At 38.3% G+C, this 18,134-nt stretch overlaps 1 protein-coding gene across 1 annotated transcript in view; it reads left to right on the top strand.

Moving 5' to 3' along the window:
* Window positions 1–18,134, top strand: part of SLC9C2 (solute carrier family 9 member C2 (putative)) — a 150,877-nt gene that overhangs the window by 103,557 nt on the left and 29,186 nt on the right. Inside the window, exon 23 of the mRNA XM_079945813.1 lies at window positions 9,015–9,066. Coding sequence (XP_079801939.1) covers window positions 9,015–9,066 — 52 coding nt within the window. The remainder of the gene's footprint in view (window positions 1–9,014; window positions 9,067–18,134) is intronic.

Genomic DNA, 18,134 nt, shown 5'->3' on the forward strand with positions numbered 1-18,134 from the left:
AGATCTTTGAATATACACACACAGACACACACACAGAACACTTATGGTAAAAAATATTCATGCATAATTTTGCAACTTGGAAATAATATAATAAAAGAAATAAAATTATCCCTCTCAGCCCTCCACTCTACCATCTCCCAGAGACAGCCCCAAAGCCACCACTCCTGGGTTAAATTCCTCTACTATTAGGCAATAATAATTTTAATAATATGCATATGTATTTAATTCTTTTTTTGGAATTTTATTTTATTTATTTTTTATACAGCAGGTTCTTATTAGTCATCAGTTTTATACACATCAGTGTATACATGTCAGTCCCAATTGCTCAATTCATCACACCCCCACCCCCCGTCGCTTTCCCCCCTTGGCGTCCATACATTTGTTCTCTACATCTGTGGCTCAATTTCTGCCCTGCAAACCGGTTCATCTGTACCATTTTTCTAGGTTCCACATATATGCGTTAATACACGATATTTGGTTTTCTCCTTCTGACTTACTTCACTCTGTATGACAGTCTCTAGATGCATCCACGTCTCTACAAATGACCCAATTTCGTTCCTTTTTATGGCTGAGTAATATTCCACTGTATATATGTACCACATATTCTTAATCCATTCATCTGTTGATGGGCATTTAGGTTGCTTCCATGACCTGGCTATTGTAAATAGTGCTGCAATGAACATTGGGGCGCATGTGTCTTTTTGAATTATGGTTTTCTCTGAGTACATGTGCAGTAGTGGGATTGCTGGATCATATGGTAATTCTAGTTTTAGTTCTTTAAGGAACCTCCATACTGTTCTCCATAGTGGTTGTATCAATTTACATTCCCACCAACAGTGCAAGAGGATGCCCTTTTCCCCACACCCTCTCCAGCATTTGTTGTTTGTAGATTTTCTGATGATGCCCCTTCTAACTGGTGTGAGGTGATACCTCATTGTAGTTTTGATTTGCATTTCTCTAATAATTAGTGATGTTGAGCAGCTTTTCATGTGCTTCTTGGCCATCTGTATGTCTTCTTTGAAGAAATGTCTATTTAGGTCTTCTGCCCATTTTTGGATTGGGGTGTTTGTTTTTTTAATATTGAGCTGCATGAGCTGTTTATATATTTTGGAGATTAATCCTTCGTCCGTTGATTAATTTGCAAATATTTTCTCCCATTCTGAGGGTTGTTTTTCGTCTTGTTTGTGGTTTCCTTTGCTGTGCAAAAGCTTTGAAGTTTCATTAGGTCCCATTTGTTTATTTCCATTATTCTAGGAGGTGGATCAAAAAAGATCTTGCTGTGATTTATGTCAAAGAGTATTCTTCCTATGTTTCCTCTAAGAGTTTTATAGTGTCCTGTCTTACATTTAGTTCTTTAATCCATTTTGAGTTTATTTTTGTATGGTGTTAGGGAGTGTTCTAATTTCATTCTTTTACATGTAGCTGTCCAGTTTTCCCAGCACCACTTATAGAAGAGACTGTCTTTTCTCTGTTGTATATCCTTGCCTCCTTTGTCATAGATTAGTTGACCATATGTGCATGAGTTTATCTCTAGGCTTTCTATCTTGTTCCATTGATTTGTATTTCTGTTTTTGTGCCAGTACCATATTGTCTTGATTACTGTAGCTTTGTAGTAGACTCTGAAGTCAGAGTGTCTGATTCCTCCAGCTCCGTTTTTTTCCCTCAAGACTGCTTTGGCTATTCGGGGTCTTTTGTGTCTCCATACAAATTTTAAGATTTTTTGTTCTAGTTCTGTAAAAAATGCCATTGGTAATTTGATAGGGATTGCATTGAATCTGTAGATTGCTTTGGGTAGTATAGTCATTTTCAAAATATTGATTCTTCTAATCCAAGAACATGGTATATCTCTCCATCTGTTGATATCATATTTAATTTCTTTCATCAGTGTCTTACAGATTTCTGCATACAGGTCTTTTGTCTCCTTAGGTAGGTTTATTCCTAGGTATTTTATTCTTTTAGTTGCATTGGTAAATGGGAGTGTTTCCTTAATTTCTCTTTCAGATTTTTCATCATTAGTGTATAGGAATGCAACAGATTTCTGTGCATTAATTTTGTATCCTGCAACTTTACCAAATTCATTGATTAGCTCTAGTAGTTTTCTGGTGGCATCTTTAGGATTCTCTATGTATAGTGTCATGCCACCTGCAAACAGTGACAGTTTTACTTCTTTTCCAATTTGTATTCCTTTTATTTCTTTTTCTTCTCTGATTGCCATGGCTAGGACTTCCAAAACTATGTTGAATAATAGTGATGAGAGAGGACATCCTTGTCTTGTTCCTGATCTTAGAGGAAATGCTTTCAGATTTTCACCATTGAGAATGATGTTTGCTGTGGGTTTGTCATATATGGCCTTTATTATGTTGAAGTAGGTTCCCTCTATGCCCACTTTCTGGAGAGTTTTTTTAATCATAAATGGGTGTTGAGTTTTGTCAAAAGCTTTTTCTGCATCTATCAAGATCATATGGTTTTTCTTCTTCAATTTGTTAATATGGTGTATCACATTGATTGATTTGCGTATATTGAAGAAGCCTTGCATCTCTGGGATAAATCCTACTTGATCATGGTGTATGATCCTTTTAATGTGTTGTTGGATTCTGTTTGCTAGTATTTTGTTGAGATTTTTTGCATCTATATTCATCGGTGATATTGGTCTGTAATTTTCTTTTTTTGTAGTATCTTTGTCTGGTTTTGGTATCAGGGAGATGGTGGCCTCATAGAATGAGTTTGGGAGTGTTCCTTATTCTGCAGTTTTTTAGAAGAGTTTGAGAAGGATGGGTGTTAGCTCTTCTCTAAATGTTCAATAGAATTCACCTGTGAAGCCATCTGGTCCTGGACTTCCATTTTTTGGAAGATTTTTAATCACAGTTTCCATTGCATTATTTGTGATTGGTCTGTTCATATTTTCTATTTCTTCCTGGTTCAGTCTTGGAAGGTTATACCTTTCTAAGGATTTGTCCATTTCTTCCAGGTTGTCCATTATATAGGCATAGAGTTGCTTGTAGTAGTCTCTTAGGATGCTTTGTATTTCTGCGGTGTATGTTGTAACTTCTCCTTTTTCATTTCTAATTTTATTGATTTGAGTCCTCTCCCTCTTTTTCTTGATGATTCTGGCTAATGATTTATCAATTTTGCTTATCTTCTCAAAGAACCAGTTTTTAGTTTTATTCATCTTTGCTGTTGTTTTCTTTGTTTCTATTTCATTTATTTCTGCTCTGATCTTGATGATTTCTTTCCTTCTGCTAACTTTGGGTTTTGTTTGTTCTTCTTTCTCAACTTCCTTTAAGTGTAAGTTTAGATTGTTTATTTGAGATTTTTCTTGTTTCTTGAGGTAGGCTTGTATAGCTGTAAACTTCCCTCTTAGAACTGCTTTTGCTGCATCCCGCAGGGTTTGGATCATCGTGTTTTCATTGTCATTTGTCTGTAGGTATTTTTTCATTTCCTCTTTGATTTCTTCAGTGATCGTTTGGTTATTTAGTAACGTATTGTTTAGCCTCCATGTGTTTGTGTTTTTTACGTTTTTTTCCCTGTAATTCATTTCTAATCTCATAGCGTTGTGGTCAGAAAAGATGCTTGATATGATTTCAGTTTTCTTAAATTTATTGAGGCTTGATTTGTGACCCAAGTTGTGATCTGTCCTGGAGAATGTTCCATGTGCACTTGAGAAGAAAGTGTAATCTGCTGTTTTTGGATGGACTGTCCTATAACTATCAATTAAATCTATCTGGTCTATCATGTCATTTAAACCTTATGTTTCTTATTTATTTTCATTTTGGATGATCTGTCCATTGGTGTAAGTGAGGTGTTAAAGTACCCAATCTTATTGTGTTACTGTCGATTTTCTCTTTTATAGCTGTTAGCAGTCGCCTTATGTATTGAGGTGCTCTTACGTTGGGTGCATATATATTTATAATTGTTATATCTTCTTCTTGGATTGATCCCCTGATCATTATGTAGTCCCCTTCCTTGTCTCTTGTAACATTCTTTATTTTAAAGTCTATTTTGTCTGATACGAGTATTGCTACTCCAGCTTTCTTTCGATTTCCATTTGCACGGAGTATCTTTTTCCATCCCCTCACTTTCAGTCTGTTTGTGTCCTTAGGTCTGAAGTGGGTCTCTTTTAGACAGCATATATATGGGTCTTGTTTTTGTATCCATTCAGCAAGCCTGTGTCTTTTGGTTGGAGCATTTAATCCATTCATGTTTAAGGTAATTATCGATATGTATGTTCCTATGACCATTTTCTTAATTGTTTTGGGTTTGTTTTTGTAGGTCCTTTTCTTCTCTTGTGTTTCCCACTTAGAGAAGTTCCTTTAGCATTTGTTGTAGAACTGGTTTGGTGGTGCTGAATTCTCTTAGCTTTTGCTTGTCTGTAAAGGTTTTGATTTCTCCATCGAATCTGAATGAGATCCTTGCCAGGTAGAGTAATCTTGGTTGTAGGTTCTTCCCTTTCATCACTTTAAGTATATCATGCCACTCCCTTCTGGCTTGTAGAGTTTCTGCTGAGAAATCAGCTGTTAATCTTATGGGAGTTCCCTTGTATGTTATTTGTCATTTTTCCCTTGCTGCTTTCAATAATTTTTCTTTGTCTTTAATTTTTGCCAATTTGATTACTATGTGTCTCGGTGTGTTTCTCCTTGGGTTTATCCTGTATGGGACTTGCTGCGCTTCCTGGACTTGGGTGGCCATTTCCTTTCCCATGTTAGGGAAGTTTCGACTATAATCTCTTCAGATATTTTCTCGGGCCCTTTCTCTCTCTCTTATCCTTCTGGGACCCCTATAATGCGGATGTTGTTGTGTTTAATGTTGTCCCAGAGGTCTCTTAGGATGTCTTCATTTCTTTTCATTCTTTTTTCTTTATTCTGTTCCACAGCAGTGAATTCCACCGTTCCTTCTTCCTGGTCATTTATCCGTTCTTCTGCCTCAGTTATTGTGCTATTGATTCCTTCTAGTGTAGTTTTCATTTCAGTTATTGTATTGTTCATCTGTTTGTTTGTTCTTTAATTCTTCTAGTTCTTTGTTAAACATTTCTTGCATCTTCTCGATCTTTGCCTCCATTCTTTTTCCGAGGTCCGGTATCATCTTCACTATCATTATTCTGAATTCTTTTTTTGGAAGGTTGGCTATCTCCACATCATTTAGTTGTTTTTCTGTGGTTTTATCTTGTTCTTTCATGTGGTACATAGCCCTCTGCCTTTTCATCTTGTCTATGTTTCTGTGAATGTGGTTTTTGTTCCACAGGCTGCAGGTTTGTTGTTCTTCTTGCTTCTGCTGTCTGCCGTCTGCTGGATCTAATTCTTGATTTATTATTTCTAAACAGCCTTTATTTACTCTTTGCTGTGCAATATAAGGAGATTAAACATTCATCTCCTTTAACCTTTTCTTTTTCTCTCTTAAATTTTTGGAGCTATTATTTTTACAGGGAGACGGTTTATAACATTTACCTTCTATGCTGTAAGTATAATTGTCTTCATTCTTTTCAGTAAATTACTCTATACATGGAAAACCAAAAAACAACCTCTACTTTATGATTATATAAATATTATGATTGTATAAATGTTATTCACTCTAGAACCTATCATTTGATTGAATCCATAACAAAGGAAATAGGATGCTATGTCATTAAACCTTTTGTACTTGAAGGAGACCCTTCTCTATGAAACAGCAAATGAATTAATTTTTTTTAACAATACCTTCCTTCTCTTCCTTTAGGTTATATTCCTCAGCCACTCTTTCTGGAGTCTCATGTGAGCTCCCTTTTTACTTTCCTTTCTATTATGCTGGATTATGTCCATAAGAAATTTTTTCCATACGTACAAAAAATTTTCCCTAAGTCCAAAATTCTTTTTGTTTTGATTTTGATTTTAATAGTTTGACTCTCCAAAACCATTTTCCTGAAGTCATTGCCCCTCTGTCTTCAGCATTGCTGATACAAGACTGATTTTACTTTTGCTTTTGTAGGTGACTTTTTCCCTCATTCTTTAAAGTGTTTGGGATTTTCTTTTTATCCTTGGAGTTCTGAAATTTCACCAAGATATGTCTACGTGTGATTTTTTTTTTAAATTTGTCCCATTCAGCACATGGTGGAGCCTTTATAATCTGAAGATTACCATCCTCCTTCCATTACTTATTTGATTATTTTCTCCCCTCTGTGGTTTCTATTTTCTCCTTTTGGCACTCTTTTAAAAGTTTTGAATATCTGTGTTGAGTCCCTCTTTCAACTTTCCTCATAACTTTCAACTCTTTCCTCTTTGTATTGAGAACCCCCAGTGTGATTTTCCAGGTTCCTAAGTCAGTCTTTAGCTGTGTCTATTCTGTTATTCAGTCCATCTGTTAACTTTGTTTTGGGCAAATACTTTTTGTCAAGCAATCAAGAACTTTGATTGCTTCTTTTTCATAGTAACTGTTTCTTTTTTGTTTTTAAAAGAATGTGATATTCTCTTGAACCTCTTTATTTTAAGAATTTCTGTTTCCTGTATCAATTCTGCTTCTTTGAGGTTCATTCTTCTATTTGTTGTGTTTGGTTCTTATCTTTCATTCAGTTTTTCCACCCAGTGTTTGGTGATTTGGGGTTATATTTTCCTATATGTAGATGAAAATCTAAATTGAGTAGTAGCAATAGCTAAAGGGTGTTTTCTCAGCCCAAGTGAGACTCCTGAGTTTTAATCCAAGAATGAATTTAAATCCTAATTACTGAAGCCCTAGATCTTATAATTGTGTGCGTAAAAACAAAATCAGGGTGCGCTGGGGGTTATGTCTTCCGGTTGTTATGCCTATTTTTTGTGATGACTGTTGGTTGCCTCAGGTTCTCAGCCAAGAAAGAGAGCCTCTTTCTTTATCAAATTCAGGAGAGGGAGAGGCTGTGAAGACACCTAATTTAATGTTTTAATTTTTCATTTCTAAAATACATAAAAGATATATTGTTAAATATCTTTAGCATTTAAGATTTCTTTTTTATAATCAGGTACCACTATAGGAAGAGTATACCTGAATTTTAGGAAGGCATCTGACATCTTATATGATATCCTTATAGACTGGATAGAGAAATATTATCTAGATTTATCACAGGAGTATTGATTATTGGATCAAATATTAATGTGCAACAGAATTCTATCCTGTTGATTTACTTAGAATATTGGAGAAGAAAATTAAAAGAACTACTGAAAGTTTAGGTTGATCTCTATTAGAAAGAACATAAAGCTATTCACAGGAGAAAATATTTCAGAAACAGGAAGAGGAGAGAAGAAAAACAAGAGCCAGTGGGGGAAGTTAAGAATGTGCTTTGAGGAGTTTGGGTGAAGGCATAGCGATTTGGGGGCAGAGATTTGCCAGGAAGTGTAAGACATGAAAAGAATTCCCCTTTGGCATTTTTAAAGGAGACTTCAGTAAACATTTAAATGTCTTATTGAGATGTGTTTAGATATCAGACTGGTGTTTATTCTGAAAGTGACACGGTTCAAGAACCTGGCCAGTGGCAGCTCACCTTTAGAGAAGTCGCATGTATGTCTAGGCTTTCATGGTTATTTTCTCTTTGTGGGCAGGAGTCGGTTCCTAATGGTGTCTTATGCAACGTCATTCTGTGGCAGTTTTACAGAGCTGGTAGTATGAAGGGGGCTTAGCTGCTGTCTATGAACTGTTGCAAGCAGGGCTGGAGCACAGTATGTGGGTGTCATGTGCAGGCTAATAATTTGGTACCTTCACATTGCTGATTCAGTGTTATCAAGTGAGAAGAAATAATTTAATAAAAATTATATACTCAGGGAATTCCCTGGCAGTCCAGTAGTTAGGACTCCGTGCTTTCACTGCCAAGGGTACGGATTCCATCCCTGGTCGGGGAACGAAGATCCTGCAAGACGTGCGGTGGCCAAAAAAAAAAAAAAAGAAATTGTATACTTCATTCTTATATCCAAAATGAGTGATTAATATGACTTCTCTAAACAAAACAACACACACTTAACTTCAACTGCTTAAACTTTAGATAACAAATCAGTTGTTCCTTGTAAATAGGAAGATACCATGCATGATTTGGGTGCAGAATTTCAGCCATCTGTACCTGACCATCCTAGAGAACTGTCAGTTGTTTAGTCCCAGAGCTGTTGATGTGGCCAAGCGGAAGCTCCAGAAGGACTCAAACCTAGAGGGCAAGCTCCATGTAGAGCCATGCCTGGGACATGGTGGGAATTGGACAAATACCTATTGTGTGAATGAACAGAGATGGGTTAGCCCAGAGTGGACCTGTTTCTTCAGTTATGTCAGGAGTTATCTGTAGGAAACATGACCTACTTGACACCATATTTTCTCATTATTCCACTCGTTTTTGCACTCCCGGTAGACTGGCTTCCCAAACAGCTTCTCTGTTGGCCACCCTCTCGTGGCACGCTATCTATGAGAATTCTCCTTGATGCACAGTGGAGTGTACACTAGTCTTTTCTAAGAAATATTAGGCACAGTAGTTATGTAAGCTACTACACAGCATCCATTGCACTATGAGTGTGAGCCTGGGGAAAGCAGCAGAATTGACAGAGAGGGAAGATTTGAGCTAAATATCTCCCCCAAACGCTAATCTAAGTGAGATTTCTTCTACCGTACTTCTTTATTTTTTTAAATTTTGTCTATTTAATTAATTTATTTTTGGCTGCGTTGGGTCTTCATTGCTGCACGCGGGCTTTCTCTAGTTGTGGCGAGCGGGGGCTACTCTTCGTTGTGGTGCACAGGCTTCTCATTGCGGTGGCTTCTCTTGTAGTGGAGCACGGGCTCTAGGTGCGCGGGCTTCAGTAGTTGTGGCTTGCAGGCTCTATAGCATAGGCTCAGTAGTTGCAGTGCACGGGCTTAGTTGCTCCGTGGCATGTGGGATCTTCCTGGACCAGGGCCTGAACCTGTGTCCCCTGCATTGGCAGACGGGTTCTTAACCACTGCGCCACCAGGGAAGCCCCTACCATACTTCTTTTTCTCAGGTTTTAAAGCCAGTAATGCACTTGGTGTAATTAGAAATTAATGTTTTTTTTAACTTCTCACAGAAATTATATGAAATTTTGGAAACCAACAAACGAGATGCTGTCAAAGAACTAGGTAAGTAGTTGGAATATCTAATTTCCTGAAATCACACCTTATCATCCCATAATTTAACCAAAGGAAGACAAGTTCATGCTTTCATTCAATCATTCACTCATTCATTTATTCGTTCAATAAGCATTTTTTGAATCCGTTTAATGGGCCAGGTGTACATAAAGTGTAGATACTGGTGGGAAGTGTGAGCATGTCAATAGATAATTGCAGAAAGTTAGAGGAGTTCTATTATTTGCTATGGAAGCATAAAAGAAAAAATGAAGAGTGCAGAAAGTGTATTAAGGTGGCAAGATCAGATTCCTTAAGGCAGTGGTCCCCAACCTTTTTGGCACCAGGGACCAGTTTCTTGGAAAACAATTTTTCCACAGACGGTGGGTGGGGGGGATGGTTTCAGGATGATTCAAGCACATTACATTTATTGTGCACTTTATTTCTATTATTATTACGTTGTGTTGCTTATGTCCAGTCTACTCTGTAATCTCGTTTTGGTGGCTGTCACTGCAGAAAACCCTGCTTCACAAAGATAGGATGTTGGAAATGGAAGCAGGCTTTTCAGTGCTTTTGTGGCAATCTCAGGGTATTCTGCCTTGACTTTGATCCAGAACCTATGGAGATTTGAAGTTGTCTCAACCGTACTTTTAAGGCCACTGTCATTTGCCACCTCAAGCAGTTGATCCTCTTCTAGCAGGGACAGAGTCGATTCGCCTGGCTTATTCACAAATGGGTCGCAGATCCATTCCTTCCCAGTTCGGGGGTCTTTTGTGGTTGGGAAGGAATGCTCAAACTCTTTTGAAAGCTGAGGTAGGTGATCATACACCAGGTGGGAGAAAGAAGGCCCTGGCTCAGTCTCTTTCAAAATCTCTGCTAATGTTTAAAACATGTCAAAAATCCCAATGTTCCCTCATCACCCCCATAATTCCAGTTTGGCTTTGAATGCAACCACTTTATCTGCCGACTTGAACACAGTTGTCGTTCTCCCCTGAAGTGACAGATTGAGTTCGTTGAGCAGGTTGAATGTGTCACACAAGTAAGCAAGTTTTGCGACCCATTCTGTGTCACTGAAATGTGCTGCCAGTGGTGACTGTTTTTCTAAAAGAAATCTCTGGAGCGGCTCTTTTAATTCAGAAACTCTGGCCAGTGATCTTCCTTTAGAAGCCATCTCACTTCTGTGTATAAGAGAAGACTTGTGTGCTCTGCGTCCATCTCCTCACAGAGCTGCGCGAACAGACGTGAGTTAAGGACGTGTACTTTAATGTAGTTGATAATTTTAATCATATCCTGCAAAACGTTGTTAAGTTCAGGTGACATTTTTCGGCTAGCCAGCATTTCTCTGTGGATGACACAGTGCGTAGACTCACATTCAGAAGCGACCTCTTTGACCCGAGTAGTGAAACCAGAAAGATGTCTAGTCATGGCAGCTGTTCCATCCGTGCATATACTGACACAAAATGACCAATTCAGTTTTCCTGTTATGTAATCATTCAGAGACTTGAATAGTTCTGCAGCTGTGGTGTTGGTTGGCAGCAAAAGTACACATAACATATCCTCATGCACATGAAATATATATCGCACAAAGACAAGCATTGTTGCCTTGATGTCAACATCAGTAGACTCGTCAACCTGGATTGCGTACCACGGTGACTCATTAATCCTCTCTAACAGTTGTGCCTCACTAACCTCTGCTGTTTCACCAATTCATCTAGTTATGGTGCTAGCCGAAAGAGGAACACGTGTCACCTTTTGAACTGCAGCCTCTCCTAAAAGTTCATGACAAATGTCCTTAGCAGCAGGCAGGATCAACTCTTCACCAATAGTAAAGGGCTTCTTAGGTTTAGCAATGCAGTTAGCCACTAAGAATGATGCTCTCAGTGCAGACACATTTGATGAAATGGTGGCCTTCAATAATTGCTTCTGTTCTTCGTGTTCACACTTTTCTCTTTTGAAAACTCCAAAGGCTTGTCTTTTAATGCAGCATGCTTGGTCTCCATGTGGCAAAGCAGTTTTGAAGGTTTCATAGTTTCATTGGATAGCAGGTCACCACATATTATACAAAGTGGGCTTGGAGAATGTGAATCACCTGTTGCAATGAACCTATAAGTAAGACTCTTGGTATTTTCTTTCTTTTTTTTTAATTTTTAAATTTTTATTGGAGTATAATCGCTTTACAATGTGATGTTAGTTTCTGCTGTAACAATGAAGTGAATCAGCTATATGTATACCTATATCCCCTCCCTCTTGGTCCCCCTCCCACTGCCCCCATTCCACCCATCTAGGTCATCACAGAGCACCGAGCTGAGCTCCCTGTACTATACAGCAGGTTCCCACTAGCAATCTATTTTACCCATGGTAGTGTGTTTATGTCAAACCTAATCTCCCAGTTCGTCCCACCCTCCCCTTCCCCACCCCCGTGTCCATATGTCTGTTCTCTACATCTACATCTATATTCCTGCGCTGCAAATAGGTTCATCTGTACCATTTTTCTAGAATCCACATATATGCGTTACTATACAATATTTGTTTTTCTCTTTCTGGCTTACTTCACTCTGTATGACAGACTCTAGGTCCATCCACATCTCTACAGATGACCCAATTTCGTTCCTTTTTATGGCTGTGTAATATTCCATTGTATATATGTACTGCATCTTCTTTATTCATTCATTTGTTGTTGGACATTTAGGTTGTTTCCATGTCCTGGCTATTATAAATAGTGCTGCAATGAACATTGGGGTACATGTGTCCTTTTTTTAAAAAATTTTATTTAAATTTATTTATTTTTGGCTGTGTTGAGTCTTTGTTGCTGCATGCAGTCTTTTCTCTAGTTGCGATGAGTGGGGGCTTTTCGTTGCGGTGTGTGGGTTTCTCATTGTGGTGGCTTCTCTTGTTGCAGAGCATGGGCTCTAGGTGTGCAGGCTTCAGTAGTTGTGGCACGCGGGATTCAGTAGTTGTGGCACATGGGATTCAGTAGTTGGGGCACACGGGCTCCAGAGCACAGGCTCAGGAGTTATGGCGTACAGGCTTAGTTGCTCTGCGGCATGTCGGATCTTCCCAGACCAGGACTTGAACCCTTGTCCCCTGCATTGGCAGGTGGATTCTTAACCACTGTGCCACCAAGGAAGCCCCCATGTGTCATTTTGAATTATGGTGTTCTCAGGGTATATGCCCAGTAGTGGGATTGCTGGGTCATATGGTAGTTCTATATATAGTTTTTTAAGGAACCTGCATACTGCTCTCCACAGTGGCTGTATCAATTTACTTTCCCACCAACAGTGCAAAAGAGTTCCCTTTTCTCCACACCGTCTCCAGCATTTATTGTGTGTAGATTTTTTGATGATGGCCATTTTGACTGGTGTGAGGTGATACTTCATTGTAGTTTTAATTTGCCTTTCTCTAATAATTAGTGATGTTGAGATCTTTTCATGTGCCTCTTGGCCATCTGTATGTCTTCTTTGGCGAAATGTCTATTTAGGTCTTCCACCGTGTTTTTAGTTGAATTGTTTGTTTTTTTGATATTGAGCTCCATGAGCTCTTTGTATATTTTGGAGATGAATCCTTTGTGACGTTACGTTGCTTCGTTTGCAAATATTTTCTCCCATTCTGAGGGTTGTCTTTTCATCTTGTTTATGGCTTCCTTTGCTGTGCAAAAGCTTTTAAGTTTAATTAGGTCCCATTTGTTTATTTTGGTTTTTATTTTCACTACTCTAGGAGGTGGATCAAAAAAGATCTTGCTGTGGTTTATCTCAAAAAATGTTTTTCCTATGTTTTCCTCTAAGAGTTTTATAGTGTCCAGTCTTACATTTAGGTCTTTAATCGATTTTGAGTTTATTTTTGGGTATGGTGGTGGGGAGTGTTCTAATTTCATTCTTTTACATGTAGCTGTCCAGTTTTCCCAGCATCACTTATTGAAGAGGCTGTGTTTTCTCCATTGTATGTCCTTGCCTCCTTTGTCATAAATTAGGCAACCATAGATGTGTGGGTTTATCTCTGGACTTTCTGTCCTGTACCACTGATACATATTTCTGTTTTTGTGCCAGTACCATACTGTCTTGATTGCTGTAGCTTTGTAGTATAGTCTGAAGTCGAGGAGCCTGATTCCTCCAGCTGCGTTTTTCCTTCTCAAGATTACTTTGGCTCTTCGGGGTCTTTTGTGTTTCCATATAAACTGTACAATTTTTTGTTCTAATTCTGTGAAGAATGCCATTGATAGTTTGATAGGGATTGCGTTGAATCTGTAGATTCCTTTCAGTAATATAGTCGTCTTCACAATATTGATTTTTCCAATCCGAGAACATGGTGTATTTCTCTATCTGTTTATGTCGTTGTTTTCCTTCATCAGTGTTTTGTAGTTTTCTGAGTACAAGTCTTTTGCCTGCTTAGGTAGGTTTATTCCTAGGTATTTTATTCTTTTTGTTGCAATAGTAAATGGGAGTGTTTCCTTAATTTCTCTTTCAGATTTTTTGTTGTTAGTGTATAGGAATGCCAGAGATTTCTGTGCATTAGTTTTGTATCCTGCAACCTTACCAAATTCACTGATTAGTTCTAATAGTTTTCTGGTGACATCTTTAGGATTATCTATGTGTAGTATCTTGTCATCTGCAAGCAGTGACAGTTTTACTATTTCTTTTCCAATTTGTATTCCTTTTATTTCTTTTTCTTCTCTGATTGCCATGGCTAGGACTTCCAAAACTATGTTGAATAAGAGTGGCGAGAGTGGACATCCTTGTCTTCTTCCTGATCTTAGAGGAAATGCTTTCAATTTTTCACCATTGAGAATGTTTGCTCTGGGTTTGTTGTATATGGCCTTTATTATGTTGAGGTAGTTTCCCTCTATGCCCATTTTCTAGAGAGTTTTATCATAAATTGGTGTTGAATTTTGGCAAAATCTTTTTCTGCCTCTGTTGAGATGATCATATGGTTTTTATTCCTTAATTTGTTAGTATGATGTATCGCATTGATTGATTTGCATATATTGAAGAATCCTTGTATCTCTGGGATAAATCCCACTTGATCATGGTGTATGATCCTTTTAATGTGTTGTTGGATTCTGTTTGCTAGTATTTTGTTCTGGATTTTTGCATCTATGTTCATCAGTGATATTGGTCTCCAATTTTCTTTTTTTGTGATATCTTTGTTTGGTTTTGGTATCAGGGTGATGGTGGCCTTGTAGAACGAATTTGAGAGTGTTCCTCCCTCTGCAGTCTTTTGGAAGAGTTTGAGAAGGATAGGTGTTAGCTCTTCTCTAAATGTTCGATAGAATTCGCCTGTGAAGCCATCTGGTCCTGGACTTTTGTTTGTTGGAATGTTTTTAATTACAGTTTCAATTTCTTTACTTGTGATAAGTCTGTTTATATTTTCTAATTCTTCCTGGTTCAGTCTTGGAAAATTGTACCTTTCCAAGAATTTTTCCATTTCTTCATGGTTGTCCATTTTATTGGTATATAGTTGTTTGTAGTAGTCTCATAATCCTTTGTATTCTGCAGTGTCAGTTGTGATTTCTCCTTTTTCATTTCTAATTTTATTGATTTGCATCCACTCCCTTTTTTTCTTGATGAGTCTGGCTAAAGGTTTATCAGTTTTGTTTATCTTCTCAAAGATCCAACTTTCAGTTTTATTGATCTTTGCTATTGTTTTCTGCATTTCTATTTCATTTATTTCTGCTCTGATCTTTATGGTTTCTTTCCATCTACTAACTTTGGGTTTTGTTTGTTCTTCTTTCTCTAGTTCCTTTAGGTGTAAGGTTAGATTTTTTATTTGAGATTTTTCTTGTTTCTTGAGGTGAAATTGAATTGCTATAAACTTCCCTCTTAGAACTGCTTTTGCTGCATCCCATAGGTTTTGGGTGGTCCTGTTTTCATTGTCATTTGTTTCTGTGTATTTTTTAATTTCTTCTGTGATCTCTTGGTTACATAGTATTGCATGTTTAGCCTCCATATATTTGTGTTTTTTACAGGTTTTTCTTCCTGTAATTGATTTCTAATCTCATAGCACTGTGGTAAGAAAAGATGCTTCATATTGACATATATACAATACCGAGTGTAAAATAATTAGCTAGTGGGAAGCAGCGTAGTATAGGGAGATCAGCTCAATGCTTTCCGATGACCTAGACAGGTAGGGCAGGGAGGGTGGGAGGGAGGCTCAAGAGGGAGAGGATATGGGGATATGTGTATGCATATGGCTGATTCACTTTGTTGTACAACAGAAACTAACACAGTGTTGTGAAGCAATTATACTACAATAAAGATCTATTTTAAAAAAAAGAAAGAAACAATGCTTTAGAAGAAACAAGTGCTTGTGCACTTGAGAAGAAAGTGTATTCTGCCACTTTCAGGTGGAATGTCATATAAATATCAGTTAAATCTTTCTGGTCTGTTGTGTCATTTAAAGCTTGTGTTTCCTTATTTATTTTCTGTTTGGATGGTCTGTCCATTGGTGTAAGTGTGGTGTTAAAGTCCCCTACTATTATTGTGTTAACCGTCGATTTCCCCTTTTATGGCTGTTAGCATTTGCCTTATGTATTGAGGTGCTCCTGTGTTGGTTGCATAAATATTTATAATTGTTATATCTTCGTCTTGGATTGATCCCTTGATCATTATGTAATGTCCTTCCTTATCTCTTGTAACAGTCTTTATTTTAAAGTCTATTTTATCTGATATGAGTATTGCTACTCCAGCTTTCTTTTGATTTCCATTTGCATGGAATATCTTTTTCCATGCCTTCACTTTGAGTCTGTATGTGTCCCTAGGTCTGAAGTGGGTTTCTTATAGTCAACATATATATGGGTCATGTTTTTGTATCCATTTAGCGAGCCTGTGTCTTTTGGTTGGAGCATTTAATCCATTTACATTCAAGTTTATTATCGATATGTATGTTCCTATCACCATTTTCTTAATTGTTATGGGTTTTTTTTGTGGGTCATTTTCTTCTCTTGTGTTTCCCACCTAGAGAAGTTTCTTTAGCATTTGTTGTAAAGCTGGTTTGGTGGTGCTGAATTCTCTTAGCTTTTGCTTGTCTGTAAAGCTTTTGATTTCTCCATCGAATCTGAATGAGATCCTTGCTGGGTTGAGTAATCTTGGTTGTAGGTTTTTCTCTTTCTTCACTTTTAGTATATCCTGCCACTCCCTTCTGGCCTGCAGAGTGTCTGCTGAAAAATCAGCTGATAACCTTATGGGGATTCTTTTGTATATTATTTTTGGTTTTTCTCTTGCTGCTCTTAATATTTTTTCTTTGAGTTTAATTTTTGTTAGTTTGATTAATATGTGTCTTGGTGTGTTTTTCTTAGGGTTTATCCTGTATGGGACTCTCTGCACTTCGTGGACTTGGGTGACTATTTCCTTTCCCATGTTTGGGAAGTTTTCACCTATAATCTCTTCAAATATTTTCTCAGACTCTCTCTTTTTCTATTCTTCTTCTGGGACCCCTATAATTTGAATGTTGGTGCATTTAGTGTTGTCCCAGAGGTCTCTGTGATTGTCTTCAGTTCTTTTCATTACTTTTTCTTTATTCTGCTCCTCAGCAGTTATTTCCACCATTCTGTCTTCCAGCTCACTTATTCATTCTTCTGCCTCATTTTTTCTGCTCTTGATTCCCTCTAGTGTATTTTTCATTTCAATTATTATGTTGTTCATCTCTGTTTGTTCTTTAGTTCTTCTAGATCTTTGTTAAACAGTTCTCTTATTTTCTCGATCTGTGCCTCCATTCTATTTCCAAGGTTTTAGATCATCTTTACTATCATTACTCTGAATTCTTTTTCAGGTAGATTGCCTATTTCCTCTTCATTTATTTGGTCTTGTTGGTTTTTACCTTGGTCCTTCATCTGTGACATATATTTTTGTCATCTCATTGTTTTTTTTCTGATGGGTGGGATTTTGTTCCTGTCTTACTGGTTGTTTGGCCTGAGGCTTCCAACACTGGAGTTTGTAGGCTGTTAGGTAGAGCTGGGTCTTATTGCCAAGATGAGAACCTCCAGGAGACCACACTCTGATGAATATTCCCTGGGGTCTGAGGTTCTGTGTTAGTCCCATTGCTTGGACTCAGAGTTCCCACTGCAGGAGCTCAGGCCTGACCCCTGGCTCGTGAATCAAGATCCTGCAAGCTTTGCAGAGCAGGAAAAGAAAAAAAAAAAAAAGGAGCAGAACAATATCAAAGAGTAAAACAGAAAATAAGATTAGAAAACTAACTGATATGTTAGAAAAAATAGAAATATAGATAAAATACAGATATGTTAGAAAAAAATATATATATGTTAGAAAAAATAAAAATATAAAAATAAAAAATATAAATTTCTCCATGTATTTTTATAAATAAAAATATATATAGAAAACTAACAGATATGTTAGAAAAAGTAAAAATATAAAAAAATAAAAATATCTTTTTAAATAAAAAAATAAAAATACTGAATACAACTGGAAGGTGAAACAGAATCACAATAGCGAAAAAGAGGAGAAAAAGGGACAAGGTCTTGGCTGTTGGGGGTGGGGCTTAGGCAGGAGCAGGGTTTAGGCAGTTGGCGGGGCCTATGCTTAGGTCCCACAGGGCCTGAAAAGGCCCTGAGGGGTGGGAGGTGAGGGTTAGGCTCAATGTGGCAGGAGGGGCCCAGGAGTGGGCAGGGGACCAGGTCCAGGACCACAGCAGGCTCCCTGGGCACCAGTGGGTGGGGGAAACGCTAGGCATGTTCCCCCCAACTCTGATCCCAGAGGGTCCCTTCCCATTGGCCTCTCTTCTTCTGGCCCCCACCCCATGCCCCTAGGACCCCCGCAGCTGGAGGGAGCCTTGGAGGTGGAGGATCAGGCCCAGGAGCAGGCTTCCCGGGGGCCCGATTGCGTGGGGAAAACGCCCATGGTACTTCCCCTGATCCTCCAATCCCGGAGGGCCCCTCCCTGTCCGCTTCTCCTTTTGGTCCCGCCACCGCCCCGCCCAGGACCAACGTCTTTCAGAGGGGGCCTTAGAGGGTGAAGGACTCAGCCTGGAAGCCCAGCAGGCTTCTTGCGGGCCGATTGGGCAGGGAAAACACTAGGTGTGGTTCCCTCTCTCCTCTGCATCCCTGAGGGTCCCTGCAGGCATGGGAACCCTTCCTC

The sequence above is a fragment of the Stenella coeruleoalba genome (genome assembly GCF_951394435.1).
Source record: "Stenella coeruleoalba genome assembly, chromosome: 1".
Classification (NCBI taxonomy): domain Eukaryota; kingdom Metazoa; phylum Chordata; class Mammalia; order Artiodactyla; family Delphinidae; genus Stenella; species Stenella coeruleoalba.